The sequence below is a fragment of the Pezoporus flaviventris genome, unplaced genomic scaffold, assembly GCF_033815535.1.
Source record: "Pezoporus flaviventris isolate CSIRO_AGI_PZ_B2104156 unplaced genomic scaffold, CSIRO_AGI_Pfla_v1 ptg000007l, whole genome shotgun sequence".
Lineage (NCBI taxonomy): Eukaryota > Metazoa > Chordata > Aves > Psittaciformes > Psittacidae > Pezoporus > Pezoporus flaviventris.
Genome location: NW_026892555.1, coordinates 7,621,270 through 7,646,729, shown reverse-complemented (window position 1 = coordinate 7,646,729; position 25,460 = coordinate 7,621,270). Strand labels below are relative to the sequence as shown.

The 25,460-nt window shown below is 36.6% G+C and overlaps 1 protein-coding gene across 3 annotated transcripts in view; it reads right to left on the bottom strand.

Annotated features, from left to right (window-relative positions):
* Positions 1–606: 606 nt before the first annotated feature.
* Positions 607–25,460, bottom strand: part of LOC133266485 (dynein axonemal assembly factor 11-like) — a 48,541-nt gene continuing 23,687 nt past the window's right edge. For all 3 annotated transcript variants that reach the window (XM_061447697.1, XM_061447696.1, XM_061447695.1), the window contains 8 exons: positions 24,820–25,019; positions 23,452–23,637; positions 20,540–20,617; positions 18,345–18,410; positions 16,838–16,907; positions 15,895–15,990; positions 9,654–9,739; positions 607–1,629 (listed from right to left, as the gene is read on the bottom strand). In XM_061447697.1, coding sequence (XP_061303681.1) covers positions 1,443–1,629; positions 9,654–9,739; positions 15,895–15,990; positions 16,838–16,907; positions 18,345–18,410; positions 20,540–20,617; positions 23,452–23,637; positions 24,820–25,019 — 969 coding nt within the window. In that variant the 3' untranslated portion in view covers positions 607–1,442. The remainder of the gene's footprint in view (positions 1,630–9,653; positions 9,740–15,894; positions 15,991–16,837; positions 16,908–18,344; positions 18,411–20,539; positions 20,618–23,451; positions 23,638–24,819; positions 25,020–25,460) is intronic.

The window sequence follows — 25,460 nt, the reverse complement described above, 5'->3', positions numbered from 1 at the left end:
CTCCAGGGATGGTGACTCAACCACTTCCCTGGGCAGCCTGTTCCAGTGCCTGACAATCCTTTCAGGGAAGAAACTGTTGCTAATATCCAGTCTAAACTTCCCTTGGCACAACCTGGTGCCATTTCCTCTCGTCATGTTACTTGGGAGAAGAGACTGAGAGCCACCTCACTCCATTCTCCTTTCAAGTAGCTATAGAGAGCAATGAGGTCCCCCTGAGCCTTCTTGTCTCCAGACTAAACAATCTCAGTTCCCTCAGCAGTCTCTCATCACACTTGTGCTCCAGACCCTTCACCAGCTTCACTGCCTCTCTCTGGATCTGCTCCAGCACCTCAATGTCTATTTCATAGTGAGGAGTTAGTGAGGAGTACTTTTTAGTGCTCAGTGACAATTTTCACTAAATTTAGAGGAGCTGAGTATTTCTTTTACCTTTCTTTTCTGTCAAATAGGGTGAAAATAGCAGAACTGGCATTAAAAAGCAGAGCTGAGATGAGAATAGCATGAGCCATTTTTTCTCAGGAAACCAGGCCAAAAAAAAAAAATACAAAACCAAAAGAAAACCAAAGAAATTTGGTCTTGCAAATTGCAGTTTTTAATGTAACTCAGTATATATTTGTTCTTTGATGCTGCCTGTTTCACTCATAGAGCAATCCAGCAGCTGAGGGAAAAAAATATAATGGAGTCTTTGGTTGCTAAAAAAGGTCTGGAAGGCAGGAAAGGGGAAGCTCATCCCATTACAGATCCTCAACCTTATTACATCCAACAGCTAAAAATTATCCTTGATATTTTTAGGGGATCCTGAAAAAACTGAACAGTTGAGAGCCCCTGCATGATGAAGAGCAAGAATGGTCTGGCTGATTCCTCCCAGCTCCCATGTTGTCACATCTGAGGTACTGTGTTCAGCATTATTCTCTCCCAACGCCTTCAAGAAGTGGCATTGTTATACCAGATCCAGAATCCAGGAGCTGTGCGTTATGCTGGAAATTTCACTGCTGTATGACAGATTACGGCAATGTGTCTCACTCTCAGAATAAATTGATGTTTTTTATTGTCGTCCTTCATGAAAAAAGAAAACACCAGAAGAATATCTAGAGCTTTTTGCTATCTTCAGTTTAGTGAGAATAATAATCATAAATCTCGTTACAAGTGCTTTCTTCCTTCCTTCTCTCTCTTTCTACAGTAATATCTTTCAATCTAGACTGTAAATTCCCTGAAAAGACGACAATGTCTGAGTCCCATTCTGGTCTGAGACTAAATAAACAATCCAGAAAGAATTTATATAGCAATATACTAACAGAAAATGCCACAGCAAGCACAGATATGAAAAAGTTATTGATAAGAAATGTAATAATATTTCCAACTTCAGCTGTATTTACTTTACACAGAGAGTCATGAAAACACCTCAAGCATATACAACACATACAGAGGGACTATTTCAGAATGTTTCAAATCAAGAGAGGAACATCTTCGTTACTTTCAAAATCAACGTAACTATTCTTAGTCTCTGCAGGCTTCTCTGGTTGTAGCTTAATAGGTCCCAGTCCAATTCGTTCCTTTTCTTGGATTATCTTTGTTATATCAGGGAATGAATATTTACTAGGATCCACTTCTAATTTCTCAACTTGTCTGCCCCTGAAACAAGAGGGAAACAAATGGAAAGAACTCAATTTCAAACACAGCAGAACTATTTTGGGTGCCTGTTTGTAAACCTGTTGGCTTCTGTGTGAGCGTTGTTACTGAGTCCAATTAAACCAGGATTAAGGGTATTGTAACTTGAAAAGTGATTGTTATAAAAAACCTCAGTGTAAACACAGGAAGGACTACAAAATCTCAGAGATTTTAGACAAAAGAATCCTTATCTTACAAACATCAGAAGTTCATTTTTTAGCTAATTTGCTCTACATCAGAACAGGGTGATTGCTGATATCACATTACAAAAGGTTGGCTTTGGATGTAAGACAGGGGTGTTCTAATCTAATTGGGTATTTTGTTCTTTTTTTCTTTCTGTTCTTTTTTTAACACAATTCCTTCCCAGGAGCTGCCTATTCATTTCTACGTGACAGATTCATCTTTGAAAGCAGAAATGCTTTTATATAGTGAGAAAAAGTAATGATATGGAATTATTTGCTTTTATCTGCTCTTATATTTTAGCAATATGAATCCTCACCATGTTTATATTATGAACAAAACCCTAAATGAAAGTATAAGACAGGTCAGAGGTATAACAGCATTTCCAGATTCTATTGCTATGAAGGGTTTTCTTTTAGATCACCCTTAGAAACGTGTACAGGCCACTCATTAAGGCAACCCTTCCACAGAGCATGATGATCAAAGATATGAAATATACTTTCTGACTTCCAGCATTTAAAGCCACTGCTTTTTTGTAGTAGAGGAGCTGAACAACGAAATGGAAAAATCTAGCCTGTTTTCAAGTAATTTGTAACTGTTTACATGAAAAATGGCAAAGTGGAAATTTAGCTGTATAATAATGTTCTCATTTCTGCAACTCCCAACACTATTTGTGCACCTTCATACTAATTTATATTTTATGCTGAGTGCTACTTTGGGTCAAAGTTCCAAGCTCAGCATTATGAAAGACAGTGCGTTACTCTTCAAAGACATGTGAAAACTCCATGTTTACCCAAGAGATCAGAAAGGTGCATTATTAGAACTAAAATCGACAAAAAAGTGGCAAAGTCACTGGATGAAAGGATGCATTTCTTTGATGACAACATAGGTAATGAAAATATGTAAATATCATTTAAAGATTTTTAACAGAAAATACCCCATCTTCAGCTGTTAAAACAAAGAGAAAGGTTTGCAAAGCAGCTTCCAAATGGTGCCAGTGCTTCTCCATCCAGGCTCTGTGATATATGAGCAGACATCCAAGCCCATATTTGTATGCAGGATCTCTGTCCCAGAGAAGGAGAGATGCAGAGGGATTCCAGGGAGGTTTCATCCTCTCTTCCCATGCTACACTGCGGAAAGCATGACTAACAGAAGAAGCAGTCATCAGCCTAGCTACCTTATTCATCAGCCTTATGCCACTTGATTTTTCTTGTGTTATGGGAATTATTTGATCATTTTGCTGAGTGGCAAACAACTACATAAGCACCCTGCTTTAATAACCATAGAATCATAGAATCATACAATAGTTACGTGGCACAAATGAAAACTACTCAGAGAATTTTATGGGTAATGAAGACAAATACAAGAAAACTCCTTTTTCTTTACCCTGAATGTTCTTCTATTTATACTACTACACAGTTTACTGAAGTAAAAGTGGATTCACTTTGTATTAACATTTTATAAAATGTTCATCCCCAAAACATAAGAGACATTTTTGTTTCCTGTGTAATTTATGATATGTGCTGTGATCTGGAATCAGTGCATCAGTGGTTTTGAGGGAAATCACAAAGAATGCACACCCTGGTATTTTACAGCTCTAAAATTGTACAAATTGCTAGTCATGAATATACAGTAAACTATGGAGTTTGACTAGATTTTTGCTTAGGAGCAGACTAAATCCAGTATATGAGCAATTAACTAACAGTGACCATTGAAAGTAACAATCCACATCAACATGAAAGGATTATACACATCTGTCATTCTCAAAATGTAATTTGCACATGTTATCTAGAAATATCTACTAACAACAGACAATAGGAAAGACTGAAAATCAAGCACAGGTGCTTCCTCTGCTGAGAATCTGCTATCTTAGTGTCATCTATGCAAAAAGAGGCTGGGTATTGATGATGTAAGACTAACCACCTGAAACTTCTGGGAAGAAAGAATGAGCTTTAGGTCATCCAAACATTTTTATGTATAATTCTACCTAGCGGAATAAAAATAATCATGTTGCTGAAACTCTTCTATGAGCAATGGTAAAATAACAGTGATGAAAACAATAACACTTTTTGAAGGACCAGCTACAGCACATTTCTGGAAATTTCCGTGTTCCCAAATATTTTCAATGTCAGGTTAAAAGGAAAAAAGAAGTTCACAGTTTTTGGCACTGTTACCTGCATCTGAGTGTTCCCCACTCAAGGGAAAATTATGGCCTCAAGATTAGAGCACCATACAAAAATAAATAACACTAGATTAAATCCTTTCTTTTTTCCTGGCATTTTTTCCCCTTAGGAAGGCTATTTCTATCTCCACATAGTTCAGTGATTTTTTTAACAAAGAAAATGAAAAAACTCCACAATAAAGTCAGCCCTTCCATTTTGCATAACTATAGCAAGCTGCTGAACAATCTGGTGTGTGATTGAGCACATATCTGATAATTTGATATTTCTTGATAATTTACACTTTTGTTCACACAGTTCTTAATCCCCATATTTGCTATTTTAATGACTTGACAGTTACATTCCCCTGTTTCAGCTTCTGAATTTCAATAAAATTTAGATTACTAAAGCTTTCTCATATGTTTGATCCAGAATATGCAGTTTTTGACATCTGATTGAAAGTTTCTTTTCTGGCATCAGGATTTCCAAAGATATTTACAAGTCACAGCCAACAGCTTTGGAGAGACACTTATTCCAGTCTTCTAACATTGTGAATGAAATGGCAGAAAAGTCATTATCATATTAGAAAAAGTGCTAAAAAATCCTTTTCTTGAATAAGAAAATAAAGTTATTCCAGTAAATGGAATTATGTCTTATTTGGGAGCTTCAAGAAAGACAAATCCTTATTTATGTATGTCAAAAATTGATTGTGAATGTGTGACACTTGCACACAATGTCTGGCCTCAGCTTTTGAAAATACAGGCTTAAAAAAATCTACTAAGTAATCTAAGTAGATAATTATGGTTTTATAAATACTTGGAATATTAATACATCTTTCATTGCATAAGAGGCCTTTCAAATCTCCCTACATAGATGTAGTCTGAAATGAAGCTATGACTGGAGTCTTCAGTCAGTGGATCATTGGGAAGATACAAATACACAATGACTGGTAGACTCAAATTCTTTTTCAAGGACTAAACTACAGTCAAGAAGAACTAACAAATCCTTTGTAAAGAATTCTGATTAAAGAAAGGCTGATGATATCTAGGCCATTCTATTCCAGAAGACAAATGCACCGCACAAATAGGATTCATCAGACTGAGAATGTATATAATACTAGCACCTACGTTTCTCAAAGTTAGACAGAAAATCACAGTCACTGTGACATTTTTGATTTCACTGTTCCATCCCTTAGCTTCTTTTGCACAATCACTTCAAGAAACTAAATTTTGAACTGACCTTGTCTGTTAGCAAGAGATATGCTCTAGCAAACACCTGCATATGCAAACTGATCCTGAATTTCTCAGTCTGGCTATAGTATCATCCTATTTTCACTACTTGATTAACCCAGAAAAATAAAAAGCACTGTTAAATTTGTCAGACTTGACTCCCTAATGTGTAAAAAAAGAGTGTAGCTTACAGTGAATACACATTTTATTCTAACAAGGTGACAAGACTTAGTTTACAAAGTTACACAGTGTTACAAAGAGACTTTAAAGTACGTCTCTGCCCTCAATCTTTTGTCCTTGTCACATATGCACAACTGGAAATTACTTTAGGTTGTAGTGATCAAGAGTTAGCTGAACAGAATTTGTAAGAATACTTTTTTTTCCAGAAGGGCACGTTTCTGAAGTCTCCTCACCCTTATTACAGTTATGGATTGCTAGATGCCTTTGTGTGCAAAGTAATTTTTACTCACTTATGAGACACCCCACCTTTTGTTCTCCTCATTAGTCAGATGATTGAGATGTATACCCTCTGCTTTGATCAGCTCCAGGCCTCTATGAGAATGTAAATGAATCTATACTTTAAGACTAACAAGTAAAACCACCTTTTTAATATGTTGCTTAGTTCTACCTAACTCCACTTTTGGGTCAAGAAGTGAACTGATTACAACTCCTACAAGTCCTCCTTTCCCACACAATGTAACTTGCTTTGTAAAAATTCTCAATATCTTCATGACATTTATCAAACTGGTAGCCAGAAAACCTGACACAGAAAAAGGTATCTTTCATGTATTCTTAGGTATCTTTCTTTAACTGAAGGAATTCAAGTGCGTGTATAATTACAATTAAAGACATTTTTTATTTTTCTTTCCTTTTTTTCTTTTCTTTTTAACTTCTTTTTCATGTTAAAGGAAGAACAGCCTAAACCCAAGGGTATGAGACAAGAATTATTGACTTCATGTAACTCTTAAGATTTCCACTATGCCCTCAGAAAAGTCAGTTCCTACCTACACCTGAATTGCACCTATGCAACTGTGCTGAACTCAACTTTTGTATCTCAGAGATGAATTGTGAGGCCAGTTATTGTAAAGAATGGCATACTCAGCGACTACATAATGGAGGCTTTGGAAGTATAATAAATCAATCTGTCAAATTCCCCCTATAGGAACTTGTCTCTTTGAAGGTTTGAAATACAATTTTTTATACAGCCACAGAAGAATCTCTCTCACGTGGCAGAATTGATAATAGTATCATCATGTAATCTAGCTAACAAGAGTTAAAGAGATTTGAAGCACTGCATTATAGTTTAGCAGATTATATGTCTGATAGCATTTAGCTAAGACATCTGTAGCTGTCAAGTGTAATCACTGTAATGAATGTTCTTCTGTAATCTAAGAGACAACTATTCAGCAAATTTTGAACATCTGGCTAGTCAGCTACTTTACAACTAAAAAGAGGCCAAAACTCACTATTTTTAGTATGAAGTGTAATTCAAAGGACTTTTTTCCTATTTCTATTTTTGTGATATATATTCCTGTAATATTTTAACACTAAGATTTATATTTTTCCTACAAAATCTGTGGTAAGCATATTCGTAACTACATAAAACTGCATTGAAATCAAACAGAAATTCATGAAGTATCACCATGCCATGGATTATCTTTAGTTCATCACCTAGCAGGAAAGGAGACCATTTCACATTATTAGTTCCATTACTTCTATATTCCCATTATTGCTACTATTCACTTCCGTGTAGCCAAAGCTAAAGGCACATTGACAGTTCAAAGGAAATTCATAATCCTAATCACAGGTTACCAACTCTTTTGCTTTTTAGCAGAATCCATTTTGAAAACAAATTATGTCAGTTACTTAACAAGGAAAAATCTGATTTTCTCCTGGAAAAAAAAAAAAAGCTAAGACTTCTTTTTTTAGAACCAATTTCTTTTAATGTATCTAATGCTTCAGTTGTACTTCTATGGGAAAGAACCATTCCTTTTGCAAAGTAGATTCATTGAATAGGACTATAGAACAGATTGGGTTGGAAAGGACCTTTACAGGTCATCTAGTCCAAGCCCCTGCAGTGAGCAGGAGCATCTTCAGCTAGATCAGGTTGCTCAGAGGCCAAATGCAGCTTTTCATTCACCAGTACCCCCCAGTCCTTCTCCCCAGGGCTTTCTCAATTCTTTTATCCCCCAGCCTGTACTGATACTGGGGATTGCACCACTCCATGTTCAGGACCTCATACTTGGCCTTCCTGAACCTCATGAGGTTTTCATGGGACCACTTCTTCAGCTTGCCCAGGTCTTTCAAAATGGCATCCTATCCAAAATAAAAAATTGGAGAGACATCAATTTGATGGATGGACCACTCGGTGGATAAAGAACTGGCTGGATGGCCACACGCAAAGAGTTGTGGTCAATGGCTCAATGTCCAGCTGGAGACCGGTAACGAGTGGTGTCCCTCAGGGATCGGTGTTGAGACAGGTCTTGTTCGACCTCTTTGTCACTGACATGGACAGTGGGATTGAGTGCGCCCTCAGCAAGTTTGCTGATGACACCAAGCTGTGTGGTTCGGTTGATACCCTGGAGGGAAGGACTGCCATCCAGAGGGACCTTGACACGCTTGTGAGGTGGGCTGATGCCAACCTCATGAAGTTTAACCATGCCAAGTGCAAGGTCCCACACCTGGGTCAGAGCAATCCCAGGCACAGCTACAGGTTGGGCAGAGAAGAGATTCAGAGCAGCCCTGTGGAGAAGGACTTGGGGGTGTTGGTCAATGAGAAAATGAACATGAGCTGGCTGCAGTGTGTGCTTGCAGCCCACAGAGCCAACCATATCCTGGGCTGCATCAAAAGGAGCATGACCAGCAGGTCAAAGGAGGTGATCCTGCCCCTCTACTCTGCTCTCAGGAGACCTCACCTGGAGTATTGTGTGCAGTTCTGGTATCCTCAACATAAAAAGGACATGGAACTGTTGGAACAAGTCCAGAGGAGGCCACGAGGATGATCAGGGGACTGGAGCACCTCCTGTATGAAGACAGGCTGGGGAAGTTGGTGCTGTTCAGCCTGGAGAAGAGAAGGCTGCGTGGAGACCTCCTAGCAGCCTTCCAGTATCTGAAGGGGGCCTATAGGGATGCTGGGGAGGGACTCTTCATTAGAGACTGTAGTGACAGGACAAGGGGTAACAGGTTAAAACTTAAACAGGGGAAATTTAGATTGGATATAAGGAAGAAGTTCTTTACTGTGAGGGTGGTGAGGCACTGGAATGGGTTGCCCAGGGAAGCTGTGAATGCTCCATCCCTGGTAGTGTTCAAGGTCAGGTTGGACAGAGCCTTGGGTGATATGGTCTAGTGTGAGGTGTCCCTGCCCATGGCAGGGGTTGGAACTAGATGATCTTAAGGTCCTTTCCAACCCTAACAATTCTATGATTTTATGATTCTTTCCCTCAGGTGTGTCGCTGCTGCCTAAGAAAAGGATACAGTGCTTGTGCTCATGAAGAACCTCAACAAACTCTTGCAGTCTCCCTGTCATTTTCCCATAATCTAGGTAATTCAAGAAAAGAAGTCATGACTGATCTTTATTAAAAATAAGACATAATAGCAGTATACTAAATATTGAGACCCACGATCCATAATGCTATTTTTTACTAATGTTTTAGCCTATCCATCAACATTCAGGCCAAAGAAATCAAACAAGGAAACAAATGCAACACTAAATATAAATGGCTTAACAAACTTTGTTGTTACCTTATCTTATTCTGATATGAATAGCATTGCCTATAGCATGGGGAAAGGAAAGATTAAGAGATATTTCATCGTATTTGTACTTAGGCCCAGTCTACATCTACGGAAATGGCTAATAACACTTGCTAGAGTAAAAACAAAAAATAGTGCATCGCTGATATATGATTTTGGCAGTCATTAACTGTGAGATTTCAAGAGCAGGAGTTTACATCATATTTAAAAGGGTAGATCTATGTTATAAAACCTTGCAGAACTCCTTTTCAAATGTACTTATTAGTGCAGTAGCTCAACCAGTAGACTAGTGAGAAGCAGTTCATGAGAGGGATTCATAATCATTGCGTTCTAAATGGTTTTCAGACTTGAGTTACACAGCAAGGAGCTCTGCAGATGTAATTCTCAGCAGGTGATTTAGTTTTAGTATATACCAGCTTAATAATCTGAATAAGCTGATGGAACAAAACCGATAGGCAGAAATAAGTGCTTTTTTGGCTCTGCTGCTGGAACAGATCGCTTTATAAACAGCACCAGGCAGGCTATTAGCTTTTAGACATAGTTTTACTCTATACAAATCAATATTTTCATGCTTTCAACAGTAACATAATAAGAAGGATACATTCTGGCATGTGAGTAACACATGGACAAAAAATAAAATGAAACTAATGCAGAAGAAAAAAGGAATTACCTTCTTGCATTTTTTTGCAGTGCATTGCAGTCAGAACGCTTAACTAAAGTTGCTACTTTTTGCTTAGGCAGGATTATTTCTTTAGCCTGAAATAAAAATAGAAGAATAATTCTAATGAAAGTTGATACTTATGCTCACAAGCATTTATATAATCTCTCAAAAATAGAAAAACTAAGAGAGTCTGAATAAATTTTCTCTTGTGACATTTACTTTTCTGTCAGATTTTAACACTCTTCACTCAGCATGAAACACATGCATAAGGCAATTTTAACCAAATCATCTGAATGGAATTATATTCAAATATATATATGAGTCTATATATAAAATTTTAAAATATATACATCTATTTGTATTTAAATCCATGCTGTCTTGTTTAGTACTGTGCTAACAATGCACATTGCTAATTTTCTCCACAGTAACTAACTGGTTCATGATGTGCCTCTCACTTACATTTCACTTCTGGTATCCATGTGCTAGTTCAGACATTTTAATTAAAAACTCAGCTGCAGTCTGGACACTTTAAAAAAGGGACAAGTGACCAGAAATGTACAAATGACCAGGAATTCCCTCAGCTCCTTTGCTAAAACAGAATCTCAAGTTCAAAATCCAAGTGAATTCCCCTTCTCAAAGAAAACATGTCCATCACCGTTTTTTGGAAGTTGTGTTGTTGACAAAAGGGAATCTCATGGCAAAACCGTATCTCTTTCCCCTCTTAACATCATAGCAGAGGGACCCCCTTAAGCACTTGACAGGAAGGAGAACAGGAACTACGCCAAATAGTAAATTTTATTGACTATTTCTTAGTGTAATTGATTTGAAAATAGTCCAGGTTAGAAGACCAGTGAAGTTAAAGTATCTGTTCTGAAATATACCAGAAATAGGACAGAGCCTGTAGCTTCTGTTGTTCATCTCTGAAATCCGTGGGGAAGAGGCTGATCCCCTCTGATTCTGTGTTTACTCTGAGGGAAAGCCTATTTCTTTGGATCTTCGTTCTCTTCGCAGGAGGCCCTCTAGTGTTCTGTTCTTTTAACAATAATTCATTCCTTTGATCCCCTTGAGATTAATGTTCCTTACTTTGCCCTCAGAGCACATGAGCAAGGATGGTGAGTAAATTTGCTGATTCCACAACCAACAGAAAAGGTTTCCTTGACAAGAAGTCCTGGCACTTAGGGAAGGGTTAGGTTTTGCCTACTAAAACACCTATTATTTTAACATAGAAGTTCTCCTGTGCAAAAGATGCCCTCTTACCCCTATTCGAGAAAAAAAATACAAATGATATTCTCTAATTATTCTTCTTTTTGAAACACAACTCCATATACAGCAATGGTATGTGAGCTTCACCACACCAGTAGCTGACTGACTGACATCTCTTAGTGATGGTGATGGTGGTCAAGTGAGGACAGCTGTTCTGGAAAACAGAACTGCCATAGTTTCAACTGAGGCTGAAACCAAGATTTTGGGCTTAGCAGAAAGATAGCTGTCTGAAATTTAAAGCCTGTGATATACAGGAAGATGGACTACATTAATGTAATGATACTTTCTGAAAGCTATTCTATGTAACTCTTTCTAATATTTGTATTAATCAGAAAACAGAAAGAAGATCCCTTTTAACATCATTATCAGAAAATTCTAGAAATTGATGTGTTAAGTAGAATATGGAATGAGTAAACAGAAGGAATAAAAACCCCTAGATTTTTAAGCTAAATCAAGCTAAGCCATCTTTTCAGTCTCATCTTTTTTCCCACAGCGACTCTCTTCTACAACAGGAATTCCACTGAGCAAGAGTTTCCCTGAAACACATTTATTCTGAAGGATGAATAGGTTTCTAGTGTTCCACAGCTGTATATCTCCACACGCCTTTGATGGTAATGAAATATTACTGCATTTACCATACCTAGAAAAGAGAGAATTACATAATGTAATTCCATCAAATAACCTTTCCACTGACATGCATAATATATACCACTCCTATTTTTAAATTAATTAAAGAATCTACCTCTCATTGATCTTTAAATTTCTAAATGCTTTTGAAGGGCCAGGCAATAAAAAGCTGCCAGAATTCATTTGTGACTGCTTATATAACAAAAAATTAATCACAAAGTCCAAATTTTTTCTCTCTGATTCATTAAAATAAGGACAGTGAAGTTTTAAAACATGTCATGGAATATTTCAGAGCCCTAAATGAAAACTGCTTGTTAATAACCCTGGGTTTTGATGCTTTCTCTCAGACGTTAATTAAAATGCTATTGGTGTAATCTACTGATGACATTTTACAAAATCATTGATTTAATATGCCAATTTTGGTCAAAGTCTATTAAAGAAACTCTCAGATTTTAATTTTACTGCATCATCTGCAATGATGACACTGCCAGAGCAGAGAGGTTCAACATTTGAAAAGTTTCATGTCACAAATATTTTTCCCAGAAAATGAGGCATGTCCAATGTAGTCACTATCAACTCCTTATTCATGCAAAATCTCTGTAAGATGATTATTGCAGTATAAACACTACACTTTAGAAGTGTCACTGTTTCATTTCAGTGAATGTGTCCTTCAGTTTGCTTTGCTGACCTGGCAAGAAATCATGAGTAGATGCTGCCTCAGAAAGACAGCCATTCTGCAGTGATTTGCTGTGCAGTAAATAGCACATTTAAGAAAAATGTTTCCAGAAAAGAAGGTGAAAATTATTTGTTTTCTTTTACTTCATGTCAAATTTATGATCTCCAGTATTTGTGCTATGGCAAGGTCATCCGAGAGGCAAGGAAAGAGGTTTTTGTTTTCATTTTAAATGCTAGGGAGCTGTGATCAGGCTGGAAGATGAATGGTGATAGGTTTAGTAACCTGATCAGAAACTGACTAAAGCAAGTGAAAAACACTTATTGAATTCAGTTCACTTTCTGTTCTGTTACTGATAGAAATCTTGTCAGGATAGTATTGCAAGCATATTATAAAAGACTATTTTTAGTTTAAGAGCATTTTTAACATTTTAGTTACCTGAGGAATGTACTAGGTCATTTATCTAGTTGCAAATAATTTTATTTTGATAGTAGTTGTTTAGCAGAAACAAAAAGGTTATATGGTGCAATATAGTCATTAAGCTTGTCTTAACACTCATACAACCTGAAAGAAGTTGCGTGAACACTGTATCTTAGTACCTTGGTAGAAGATTCATATTAAGTTGTTATCAAATTAGTGTTCTCATTGTTGATAACCTCAGCCATAATGTTCTGGAAGAAAAGTATCTCTTGGCCAGTTGTTGCTAATCTTCATTCATTACACTTTGCTTCCCAGATTACATCCTATTAATACCAATAAAGTTTCTATGGATAGAGAGCCTCTGAAAAGGATATGTATCTCAAAAATGTAACTCAAGCATTCTAATTCAGTCCTGGGGAAAGAGAACAGACTCTCTGACTGCAGTAGAGAAGCTAGCATCTGTTACATGCAATTGCTGCTATGTAGCATGAATCCAACTTTGGTCAGCAAATCCATGAAGTTCACAGGATCACAGACTCACAGAATGGTTGAGGGTGGAAAGAACCGTGGAGGTTATCTGGTCCAAGCCCCCAACCAAGGCAGAGCCACCTAGAGCCCAGGACCATGTCCAGGTGGCTTCTGAATATCCCCAAAGATGGAGACTCCTCAACTTGTGCTAGTGCTTGGTCACCCTCACAGTAAAAGTGTGTCCTGATGTTCAGAGGAAACCTCTCATAGAATCATAGAATCGTTAGTGTTGGAAAGGACCTTAAGATCATCTAGTTCCAACCCCCTGCCATGGGCAGGGACACCCTAAGCTAAATCATATCACCCAAGGCCTCGTCCAACCTGGCCTTGAACACTGCCAGGGATGGAGCATTCACAACCTCCCTGGGCAACCTATTCCAGTGCCTCACCACCCTAACAGGAAAGAATTTCCTTCTTATATCCAACCTAAACTTCCCCTGTTTAAGTTTTAACCCGTTACCCCTTGTCCTGTTACTACAGTCTCATGTTTCAGTCTGTGCCCATTACCTCTGGTCCTGTCACTAGGCACCATGGAAAAGAGCCTGGCTCCATGGTCTTTGCACCCCCCTTCAGGTATTTACACGTGTTGGTAAGATCCCCTTGAGGTTTCTCTTCTCTAGGCTGAACAGTCCTAGTTGTCTCAGCCTTTTCTCATTGGAGAGATGCTCCAGTCCCTTCAACATCTTCATGGCCCTTTGCTGGATTCTTTCCAGTTTGTTCACGTCTTTCTTGCACTGGACACAGTACTCCAAGTGCATCTCACCAACTCTGAATAGAGTGGAAGAATCCTCCCTCAGCCTGCTGGCAACTCTCCTAATGCCAGCCAGGGTACAATTAGTCTTCTTTGCCAGAAGAGGACATTGCCTCTACAAGAGGCATACATTCTACAAGAGGCTCATGTTCAACTTGGTGTTCACCAATGCTCCCAGGTCCTTTTCTTCAAAGCTGCTTACCAGGATCCAAGTTTTTGGATCCACTGACAATGAAGATATTAGACCACGCAGCATTTCATTCATGCTTATCTCCCTGTGTCCCAGCTACACAAGCAGTTTTTGACCAAACCAAGGCAAAGCTCAGAACATCAACTCAGTTATTCTATTCTCTCTCCTCAGGTCTCACAACTATCTATGAATCATGACATTCTGAGATGAAGCAGGCTTCAGACCCTCAGACTAGGTAAAATATATAGGTGAAATAGAGGTGAATTATAAAGTCTGTAATGGAATACAGGCAGTTCTCAATCACAATATGAAGAAAGGATATTCATTTTTCTGATTTAGGTATGACTTTCTAGGCAGGCAGCAGAGTTTATTATATCCAGAGATTCTCTGAAACATTTACATTTTCTAATACACTGATTATCCACAAAGAGACTAGTAAGATGCATGAGTAATAAAAGTTTGTTATGGGATAGCAAACTGATAGCACTTAAAATATCCAAAAGACAATTAAATTGTAAAACTGTTCAGCAACATTTGAAAACAACATTATCCAAAATGGCAAATGTCAAGGCCTCAGTTTCAAAGCAATAAATTTAGGAAAGTCTAAATTATCATATGAGTGAATTTTGAACATTAACAAAATATGGATCTTAACCAAATGAGTACAATTCTCAGCATTCTTCAAGCTCCTGGTGAAACTGCATGCTTGATGCTAGAGAGACAGTTTGTGATTTAATGAGAGGCAGTCCATGTAAGGAAAGACAGATGGCATGGGACTGGAGTGTAGAAGAAAACATAGAAGGTATAGAACCACAAGTGGAAAAAGACAAAAGCCAAAACCTGCGTTTTCAGGGTTTTTTTTTTACTTCAGTTTTAGCTACTAGTTGCATAGTCTTAGAATTAAATAAGAGCACAAAGACAAAGAACTGATCCCAAATAGCAGCTGAAGGCTCCTCCTTCAGAAGAAAATGCTGTAATTAATATATCTTGGCAAATTAATCTGTGGCACCATGTCCCACTGCTACTACCCAGCAGAGAAACTTCCTAGAGGCCACAAGGGTAAAGCTAGAGTACCAAGATTTTTATTTTTTTTTCCTGGAAACTATTGTTACTCTATTTCTGAAAACCAAAAATATACAATGTAGTCCTAGAGGACTTAAAAGCCCCCAACCTTCCAAAGTAAGGGAGGAGCAAGATGTTGAAGTTTATTAACCTCTCCCATCTTCCACTGGACCAGGTTGCTCAAAGCCCAAATCAACCTGGCCTTGAACACTGCCAGGGATGGGGCAGCCACAATTAGATTCTCTTCCCATGAAGATCACCTGAGACGTGAGAGGAGTACATCATCCCTGTCTTTGAACCAAACATAACCTTCATACATATATGTGCCACATAATTTTTTAGTAATTGAGTTGTATTTATTATTTCACAGGTGAAAAAGCGAAGTAGGTAAGTTGCTTATTTTCAATTATTTAAAAATCTTCTTATACAGTTGCACAACACTGCATGTTTTGCAGAATCTCTTTTCATATATAAAAAGCTGGTTTTGTTGAAAAGAAAGGAAATAGAAATAGTTCTATTAATACTGATTTTCACAATGTTCCTTTACAGGACTCTTAAATCCTATGGTTTCTCTCTATGATTAATTTTTTACTGGAATTCTCCTTCCTTGGAAAATACATCCTGATGGGAAAGGCTGGACTGAATAACTTTAGCTAGGCAGATGTTACTTGTAACATTCCTGAAGTATTCACAACATTTAAGTATCTTTGTATAATGCCTCCTCAGATTACTTTACCTTTGGCATGCTGATAACTAAATGACCGGTTGTTTGTGATCTTTTAGCAGAGCTGCTGTCTGGCTTCACTTCCTCAGGGAGCACAAACTGAAATGGCTGTAAGAAAATGTGGGGTTGGAGTATATTATGCTACAATATCTGGGTTTTGTTGGTTTCGTTTTTTTTTTTACCTGCACAGAACACATGCAGAAACATCACTATCACATCCTTTGATCTTAAGGACAGTAAAGGTCTAAATCCTCTCACTTTATTTATAGTATTACTAACCATAATAAATTATTAGCATGCTAAACAGCTTTCACTTGACAAGTATAGTCACATACATATTCCTGAATTGCTGTCATAGCCAAAGTGACATTTCTAAAGAAGGTTATGAAATGACACTTGACTTGTATTAGCAATTAAATAAGAAAGATTATCCAGTCTATTTTAGATGTAAAGTACTCCTGAAATTTTGTTTGTGTAGTTGGTACAGTCAAAAATAGGGATTTTGGTTTACTGTTTTAAGTAACTTGGATTTTTTTCAAAAAATGGATGGTAAAACCAGGAAGAAGACAGACAAGTGGAATGACATTTTAAATGCCCTTTAAAAGAATATACATCCATTTGTTTCTGTCAGCTATGAATTCCAGATTGTGAAATTGCTAAATTCTAGCCTAGGGCCACCAGCAAGATCTCTTCTTAAGTCAATTATGGTACACTGTGTGGGGGAGAAACAAGAGAAGGAGAGAAGAAGAGAGAGTGAAATTTCATTTCAGGCTTTGCACATCTTCTGGTTAGGACTTACACAGTTTATGTGTGGTCTAAAATAATGCAAGTATGAAAGAACTTCTTCTGCATAGGTGCACACGGTAACTCATAGAAGTCAGACCCAGAGTCGTCTAAGTAACTATGGTCAATGATAACTCTTGGTTTGAAATGAATGTAGTAAGAAAACACTAACCTTTCCCTTCACCATTACACGTACATAAGTTGGCTGGACATCAATATCAAGCAGAGAAGTGTCCAAATGTCTTCAGGATGAAATACAAATAAAAGAATCAATTTACAATACAGTCCAGTAAATAAGCAGTGCAGAACATATAGCTCTTTAATGGTGATTTTGCAGTTTATAAGCCACAAACTTCAATTCTAATTATTATGTGAAATATGTGTATATTTCAAAGTGTTAACATCTTTGGAAGGAAAACCTGATCTTCCCATGTGTTCTCAGAATTTTAACTAAAATAACATCTGAATTCTGTCAAGTTTACCACATCAGCAATTCTATAACTGCAAGAATTCAAAATCTTTGTGGCAAATGGTTTTTCATCTATTAGCTTTGTGCTTTACATTGCTATGAAAATTGATTTACTATTTAAAATTGCAAAATTATTTTGCTACTTTTGTTTCTGAAGGCTTAACTAGTAAATGTATAGTAAGAGATCATTTTTTTTTGCACAGAGTTTGCTGGACAACCATGAACAGAAATACTTTGCATTTCTAGAAATCAGAAAACTGCAAGTCTGTCAAACACAATTTGGACCTATTAAAGCTCCACTTTAACATCTGCTCTTCATCATGTGACACATACCCTCATGTGAATGTACAAGTACATATTCTTTGTTTCCCTTCATTTATAAAGTTACCTCTTGAGTGAATTTTTCAAGTGAGCACAAAATATTATAACATGTCCAATATCTTATTGCACCTGAACAGATTTTCTGAGGCTCCAAAAAAGCTAATTCTTAGAATTCAGAAATAGAAAGCAGGACTCTTTTGAGGGAAACCAATAAGCTTTAAGGGAAGAACACCTGGCATGAATTGTGTTTCTGTGCTATAATACTAGTTCAAGCTTTACTCTAACAAATTCCTATTATAGGTAAATAAGCTTTTAGGTTTCCAACCCCTTCCTGAAGCCTGGGCAAGGCTTAGTAGTATATATTAGCAAATAGTTATCAGATTTCCTGGTTCAAGCATACTTCTTCCAGCCAATAGCCTGGCACAATTCAGGAAACAGCATGGACTATGGACTCTCTCCAGTAAGGAAGGAAAGTAGGACAAGGATAACCTATTCTGTCATAGGGAGGCAAAGAATTTAGACAGGACATTAACTGTACTAGAGCACTTGGGGAAAAAAATCCCTACAACCTTAATCTGCAAATAAAGAATGAAAAAGATTTTACGTAAGTATAAAAGGAAAGGTGTGGAGGAAACCTGTCTGTGGACTGCAAGGAACATCAGGTGCAAAAAAACGACTGTTAAGAGTCCTCATTCACAGTGACAGAACAGTCTGAAGGCTCTATGGTTTATTCAGATTCATTTCTCCTGCACAGACTTCAAGACTGATTCCGGTACCCCCAATATTATTTGTTTTCCTCTTGAAAATTCCCAGTTACAGAGAGGAATATAATTGAACACTGTGTATTGAAACTTCAGAATGGCAAAAATTAAGAGAAAATAAATCTGACCTGTAAATAGCAAGATCCAAGATGATCTGGTTGTTTTCTTCATCATCTTTCAAAGAGAAATGAAGCCTAATAATAATAACAAGAAAACCTTCAGGATAAATACAATTGGAGTGAATAAGCAAATATCACAGCATCCTTTCACTGCTAGCACTTTTAGATGAATACAAACACCATTGAGACAATATATCACATGATCATTTTAGGAACAGTTGCAATTTGCCTCCTGAACACAAAAATATGCTGGTATCTGAACAAAAGTCATTCTTTCATTCATTTTTTGTTCTCCCCACCCAACCCACAAGGAAAAGAAGACACAAATACTGTTGAAGGTCAGTTAAAAATTAAGCTCAGCCTGTCAATGCAGAAAGAGAGACATCTGCTGGTGAAATCTGCCTGCTTTACCAACATCTTCATAGCAAAAACAGTTCGTTCATGAAAAGCATGAAAAGCGTGGAATTTGATAATTCTAAACATATACGCTAAAAAAAATCTGCATCTTTGTTGATAGCAGTTAATTTGTCTAAAGTATACACATCTGCCTGTGCATTTCCAAAGTAATACATGATTTGTACAATATCATCGATATTGTATTCTGATACAGTCAATTTGCAAGAAAGTTTATGAAGCTTTTGAGTTATGGGCATTTTTTTAATGGAATACTGTAGAGAATGATATTCAGGCTTTTTTCTTTTATTGCATCTTACTTATTGCAAACTTTGAGAAATCACTAAAATATGAAGGGTGAAAAAGAGAAAAGAACTGTAAAATTTTCTAGGGGGAAATCTAATCAGAACTGAGGAAGAAAAGTAGTCTGCTTTCAGCAGAGTTCGCTTGCCAACCTTCCAAAAGAACAGCCAAGAAGCTTGGACATTGCTATGGGCATTAGACTTCTGCACTGAAGCAAAAACTTTGGAGAACACTATCTGTCTACTTGTATCTCTTTATTTATGTCTCTCTGACACACTGCCAGATTGCATGAAGAGCTGTGATATTCTTGTTGAAGCCATGACAGAAACTGATCATTGATCTGGCTTTACATGGGCACATACACAGACTAAATTCTAATCCAGAAAACTTGGGTGACACAAACAGGACTGCTACTAACAGTGAAGTCTAGGGACTTTAATTCTTTTAAAAAGATAGATAGCTAGACCTTTATTCTAAATGCTTCTGCTTTTTAGAGGTACAATCAAATTCTATGAACTATTTTAATTAAACTATTTTAGACTTCTTTGAACTAGAAAATAAAGTTTTTTTCAATCAACACATTTGTTAAAAAAAAGAAGTACATCAATACAATGGTAAGTATCTCCCGGTGCAGATGGAATAAACAGGAGGTCTTCCACTACCTTTAGTTTTCCCTATCCCACTGAAAATGACGCACTGATTCTACAATGCAGGTTTCAAATTCCTTGAATGTGCATGGATTTATAAATTTCCAAGATTTAGAAAGCATTCTTCATGCAAACGATGAGCATGTTCTGAGCTTTGATTTTGCAGCTAGATCAGTCTTAAGATGGAAAATCTTGTTCAGAGGACAGCAGACAGGTACGTGGCCTTTCACATGCCGCTTTTTGATCACTCTTCTATAGAAGGCTCTCGGGGGAGCCATTTATGAGGAAACAATGTTTGCACTCTGTCTTCTCCTTTAGAAAAGAAAAGGTTGATTCAAGAGAAACCAATGGTAACACACAGACGATATCTCTGGAAACTCATTCCATAATACTCAGGTGCCTTTGTAAATGATAAAATACAAAAAGACTTCCCTGCCTCTGTTGCTAGAGACCTCATTCAGTGTCAAAGGACCTCATGCCGTAGAAGCTGATTACATATCCTTCCTAATTCTGAGAGGGTTTCATCTGTCATCAGAGGACTGAATAATTCTGTCCAGAAATATTACTTGGATGTATTTTCCCACATTTAAAGTGTGTACCCATACACATTTATCTTTCTTCAACCAACTGGTTAAACTTTTTCCACTCTTAGTAAGATGCTCCAAGAGAGCCTTACCATAGAAGGAAAAAGAGTAAACCACGTTATATCTATCTTTTACAGAAAAACAAGCTCTTCCATCATCAGAGACCAAGATGTTAAATTAAACAACCTTCAACACCTCACTCACTGAAAACTAATTATTTTTCCAGCATCTGCATATAAATTTAGAAGTCGGATTCCACACCAGGGACCTTACATACTTAGGCACATTCACGTTCAGAACTTTTCCCTCTGCAGTGACCAGTGTCCAAAGAGGCTTCTCTTTCTTTTTTGATTCCCTTAACAAAACAAAGAAAAATGGTTTAAAATTTGACATTCTGGTATTCTATTTCAGTAGCAAAAAAAAAAAAAGAAGAGGATGGTAAGAGGTAAGAATTATCTGGTATTTGCTATTAAAGCTACAATTTATTGCAGGAACAAAACAGGTTATATCAAATGTCTGATTGCACATTAAAAGCATCATTTAAATATGAGCAAATGCTTTGTAATATCACGTCTTGCATTGATAATAACTTCTTCTGGGCACGTCACAGTGCCCATTATTGAACAGTAATATATCAAATTTATCTGTATATCTTAAGAAATCAGTGGATTGCTTAAACATAGGAAATGGGACGTTTTTCTAGTTATAAATGGTCACACTAATCATGAGATATCATTACTGTTAACCGATTCAGTGCGTGTGCAAGCAATTCTAAAGACATTACATGCAGATTGTTTAAAAAAATCTACTGCATTTTTTGTTGCATTCTTCCTTCAAATAATACAAAACATATTACTGATGGAGACTTCAGTCTTCACTAGCTATGTCCAACTATCAGCAATTAAACTATGACTTTCATTTGGTGCAAAAATAAGCTACCTTAAATTTTCTGCAAAGTTCATTAAGTCATGTGGCACTGATGTTTTCCTGTATAAATGTTTAAATCATGAGCAAGGAGAGGAAGAGTAAAGAATCTTAGAAAAAGAAAAATCTGCTGGCACCTAGGTAAAAAATGGCTATCTTCTCTTTAAAATATAGCAGTGTAATTCTTGCTTTGCATTAATCCACTCTTCAGCCTACTTCAGCTGGCATAGAAAAAAGTATTTCTCAAAAAGACAACAGCAATTCATTGCTTTTTGTGTTCCCAAACTATTTTCTTACTGTAAATTCAAAATTAAGAGAACACTACAGGTAAATCACTAATGAGGTAAATAAAGTATGTAAGGTTTAGACCGACTTTGGGGGGAAAAAAAGGCATAAAAAAATATTTGGTCTATAAATATGATGGATTTGAAGAAGAAATAAAAACATTCAATTGGAGCTACTGGAATGACTACGTAAAAACAACTTCTATTTAAGAAAGATTCACAACTACCCCTGTGTTCAATAGTATTCCATAGTATAAATCAGAGGTTTAACGGGATTTGTGGGCTAGCATCTTCTATACCTGAATATCTACTTTTGACATTGAAGTGCAAAGTGAACTTCGTTCTAAAGATGCTGTTTTCAGAAATACTTCAGGAAATTATATCCTACCACCTTTTAGCTACTAATAATCTGTTTCTAGATGAAATATGTCTGCTCATGTGAACTATTTCAAGGCAAATCCAGTTATGTCACAAGCATTAGAATTCAAGATAAGTTCTTTAACTTTGTGCTGAGATGAAAGGCCTTGTTCTGGCAATGAGCAGCTAAAGGAGATCCTGGGCACCCTTCAGCTGCAACTGATTTTACACTTTTCTGAAGTTTCTTTGGATGAAACTACAGGTACTCAATCATTTGGCAACCACCAAAGCTGCTCAATTTATTATCAGCTGTGCAACTTTAACATAGCTAGCAAATTTGATGTGTGCTAACATGTTGTAGATGGGCTTAAATTTAGCACTGGTGTGATTGAGGTCATGACCATTTCATACAAAACCCTCATCCTTTTATACTGAGCAACTTACATTAAAGTTATATTTCCACTCTTGTCCACCAGCAAGATTTGAAATCGTCAGGGAAACTTTTCTGTTCTCACCTTTCTCATGCTACCTCAAAACCAATATAAAATGAACCATGAAAGGAATTTTAACTCCTTCAAATAACTTGGAAATTCAGAATCAAATTCAGAAATTAATTATTCTATCTTTATTGTAACACTATTTAAAATCTCCTTGAATATATTTAGAGGGAAGCATTTGGAAGAAATTTGCTTTTGACTAGAGCAGGGCATCCCCAAACACAGCAAAATTCTAACTAGCTAGAATCTGGGTTTCACAGTAGTTCTTCGGAGAAAGTGCTAGACCTTGAAGTAATAATAGCAACAAGTTATGCAGATTTCCAGACTTCTGGGAGAGTTCCCTGGGACTGACTTTTTCAATACTTAGGCTTCATAAACCTTTTAAAAAGCATGCCTTTAAAAAGAACAGCTAGAAAAATCTCTGGCACAAATGCTGTTATATAAGCAAAAAATAAAGAAGGAAAAAAAAGACATTGCTTACAATGTTTGTGGAACTGATAAGCCAGCAGCAATAAAAAAACCTGATTTTTGTCATATCTGCATTAATTTTCCATGTTCAGCAAAACCAGTGACAACTTTAGGAAGTTTGAAGGGCTTTTCAGGGGCCACACATCTTCGATTCCAAATAGCATAGATAGCATGAAGAATCTCATTACTTGGGATAAACATCTTTGATAAAGCACATGAAAAGATTCCTAAGTCACATAGAAAAGGTGTCTGAAATGTCACTTGTAGTGTGGACTGTAGGGCATCTGTACAATGCAATCTGCACCCTGGATAAATCCTTTCAGCAACAATATGAAATATCAAACTACACAAAATACATTAGTTAGCGGACACAAAAGTGAAATTTCTAGAGTCCATAAAATGGAGTTGAAAAGTGAAATTCCATTTAAAAACTCCATTTGAGGGAAAAAAAATACCATTCATTTTAGAAAATGAAAACAAACAAAATGAAGAGTCTGAATATTTCACTTATATTTTATAAGCATATTTGCACAGGCAACAGGGATTTAAGCTGCCAGTTCTCAGTAACACTTAATGTGAGGCAGTCACCTTCCTCTTCTCTGTATCTTTGAAAATTTCCCTTTTTTCAACTCATAGAATATAATAAAATAAAACTCTACCTTACATTCTCTTTAGCTCTTCGTTTCTCTTCAATGTATCTGTGAGTTTCTAATCTAGATTCTGGAGTGTATGACGTAGGCTCCTCCCAAAATCTTTTGTCTTCATCATCTTCAGTTGTTCTCCATGATTCTTGTTCTTCACCTCCTTCTGCCTGATGTTTTTCTTTCTCCTGTATGGAGTCTGGACTACACAAGATCATGTGGAATATTACCACAGAATCATAGAATCATAGAATGGTTAGGGTTAGAAAGGACCTTAAGATCATCGAGTTCCACCCCCTTTGCCATGGGCAAGGACACCAATGAAACAAAGGAAGAGTAACAGTACTTGCTAATGAATTCTTGTAATAATAAATTTTTTTAACCCAATACTAATAGTTGTATGATTCCTACAAAGAACAATATCTTATATATCTGGATAGATATCTCTATGCTTCTTTCATCAACCAACAAAATGTATTTCAACATGTTTTTCATTGACTTAACTGAGCAGTGGTACTATGGTTATGCCTAACTCTCTGAAAACACTGATAGATCAATGTGTTTAATTACAGGACCAGAACTTTCAGATACCCTTACAGCTTACAAGTGAAAGAAACCTTCAGTCTGTGTGATGTTTAAACATTCCCAATATCAGGAAGCAGCAGATTAGAAATTTATAGGGTAGCAATATTTTACTTGGGCATCTCCTCAAATGCAACCTTAGAACCTGAATCATTTTTCTCCCTAGCCCTAAGCCTCTGTAATATTCAGAAATTCTCTGCCAATATAGAGAGAAAACTAGATTTATGATACAGTTGTGATATATGAGGACAAAGTTCCATAGCCAGCTCCATGGAATTTAGTCTTTATTGGATAAAAAATAAGATGGATGGCAACTGCAGTGGGATCTGAGCCCAGACAAAAATCCTTCTGCTGTCTAGGTAATCTCAGATATATTAGGTGGAAGAATAGAGAAATGAACATTCTATACCCTTTTACATCTCAAAAGATCTGCAATATTCCATTTCAGTCTTCATATCTAATAACTGTATAGCAAAGGAAATTACAGGTGAACAGCTGTTTTCTCTGGAACCCCTACATTTCCTTAAACAACAGTTTCCATCTGTACTCCTGAAAGAAGCCATCAATTACACTATTTTGGCACCCAGTTTGGAGTTTTGGTACCAAAATTCTATTGTACTGTCTGCAGGTCAGTAATTAATCATGCTTGTAATTAATTATATTTTTCATTAGAGGTAACATGCATGAGGAAAATTAATGCCGCTAGAATCAACAATAATGACAAACAAAAATACTGAAGTGGAATTATATAAACTATTCAATGAGGAAAAAGCAAATTCTTAATAAAGAAAGAATGGCATTTACCTGTCAAATCCAAGCTTAGATTCCATTTGTTTTTGTTTCTTGTCCTTTCTTTCTTGCATCCTTCTTTGAGCCTCTTCCTTTTCTCTAGCCCTTTTGAGAAGATAAGCTTGTTCCTGTTCTCTGATTTTCTGTTTCACTTCTGGATAGTTTTGAAGTGCTTGAATCCTCTCTGAACGTTCTATTTGTTTACTATCCAAACACTTCCCAAAGGGGAAAAATATAGATATATGATAAATTTTAAACATATTTAAATCAATAAATCCATTACACTGTAGGTTAATTTCGATAATTACTTTCTGTATAAACTAAAAATATGCATTTCCATAGCACTATGTAAGTTATACTGTATTAGAAATAATTAACAATAACTTGCTATTCATATCTGAAAATGGGTTTGTGTGTCTGAGAGATGATTTTTGCATTCTCCAGGAATGTCTATTGGTCTTATCAGACTATATAGTAGAGGGGGTCCATATAGCTATTTCTGATATTCATCCAACCTTGGTTCAGCTCATGAAGTTATTACAACATTATTTCTTTTGATGTGTTAGTTTATTGCCAACTAAGTGAGCTGAATTTACTCTTGCTTAACTTACTGAGTTAAGCAAGCGTCTTGAGCTTTTCCAATGACATTGTGGGAC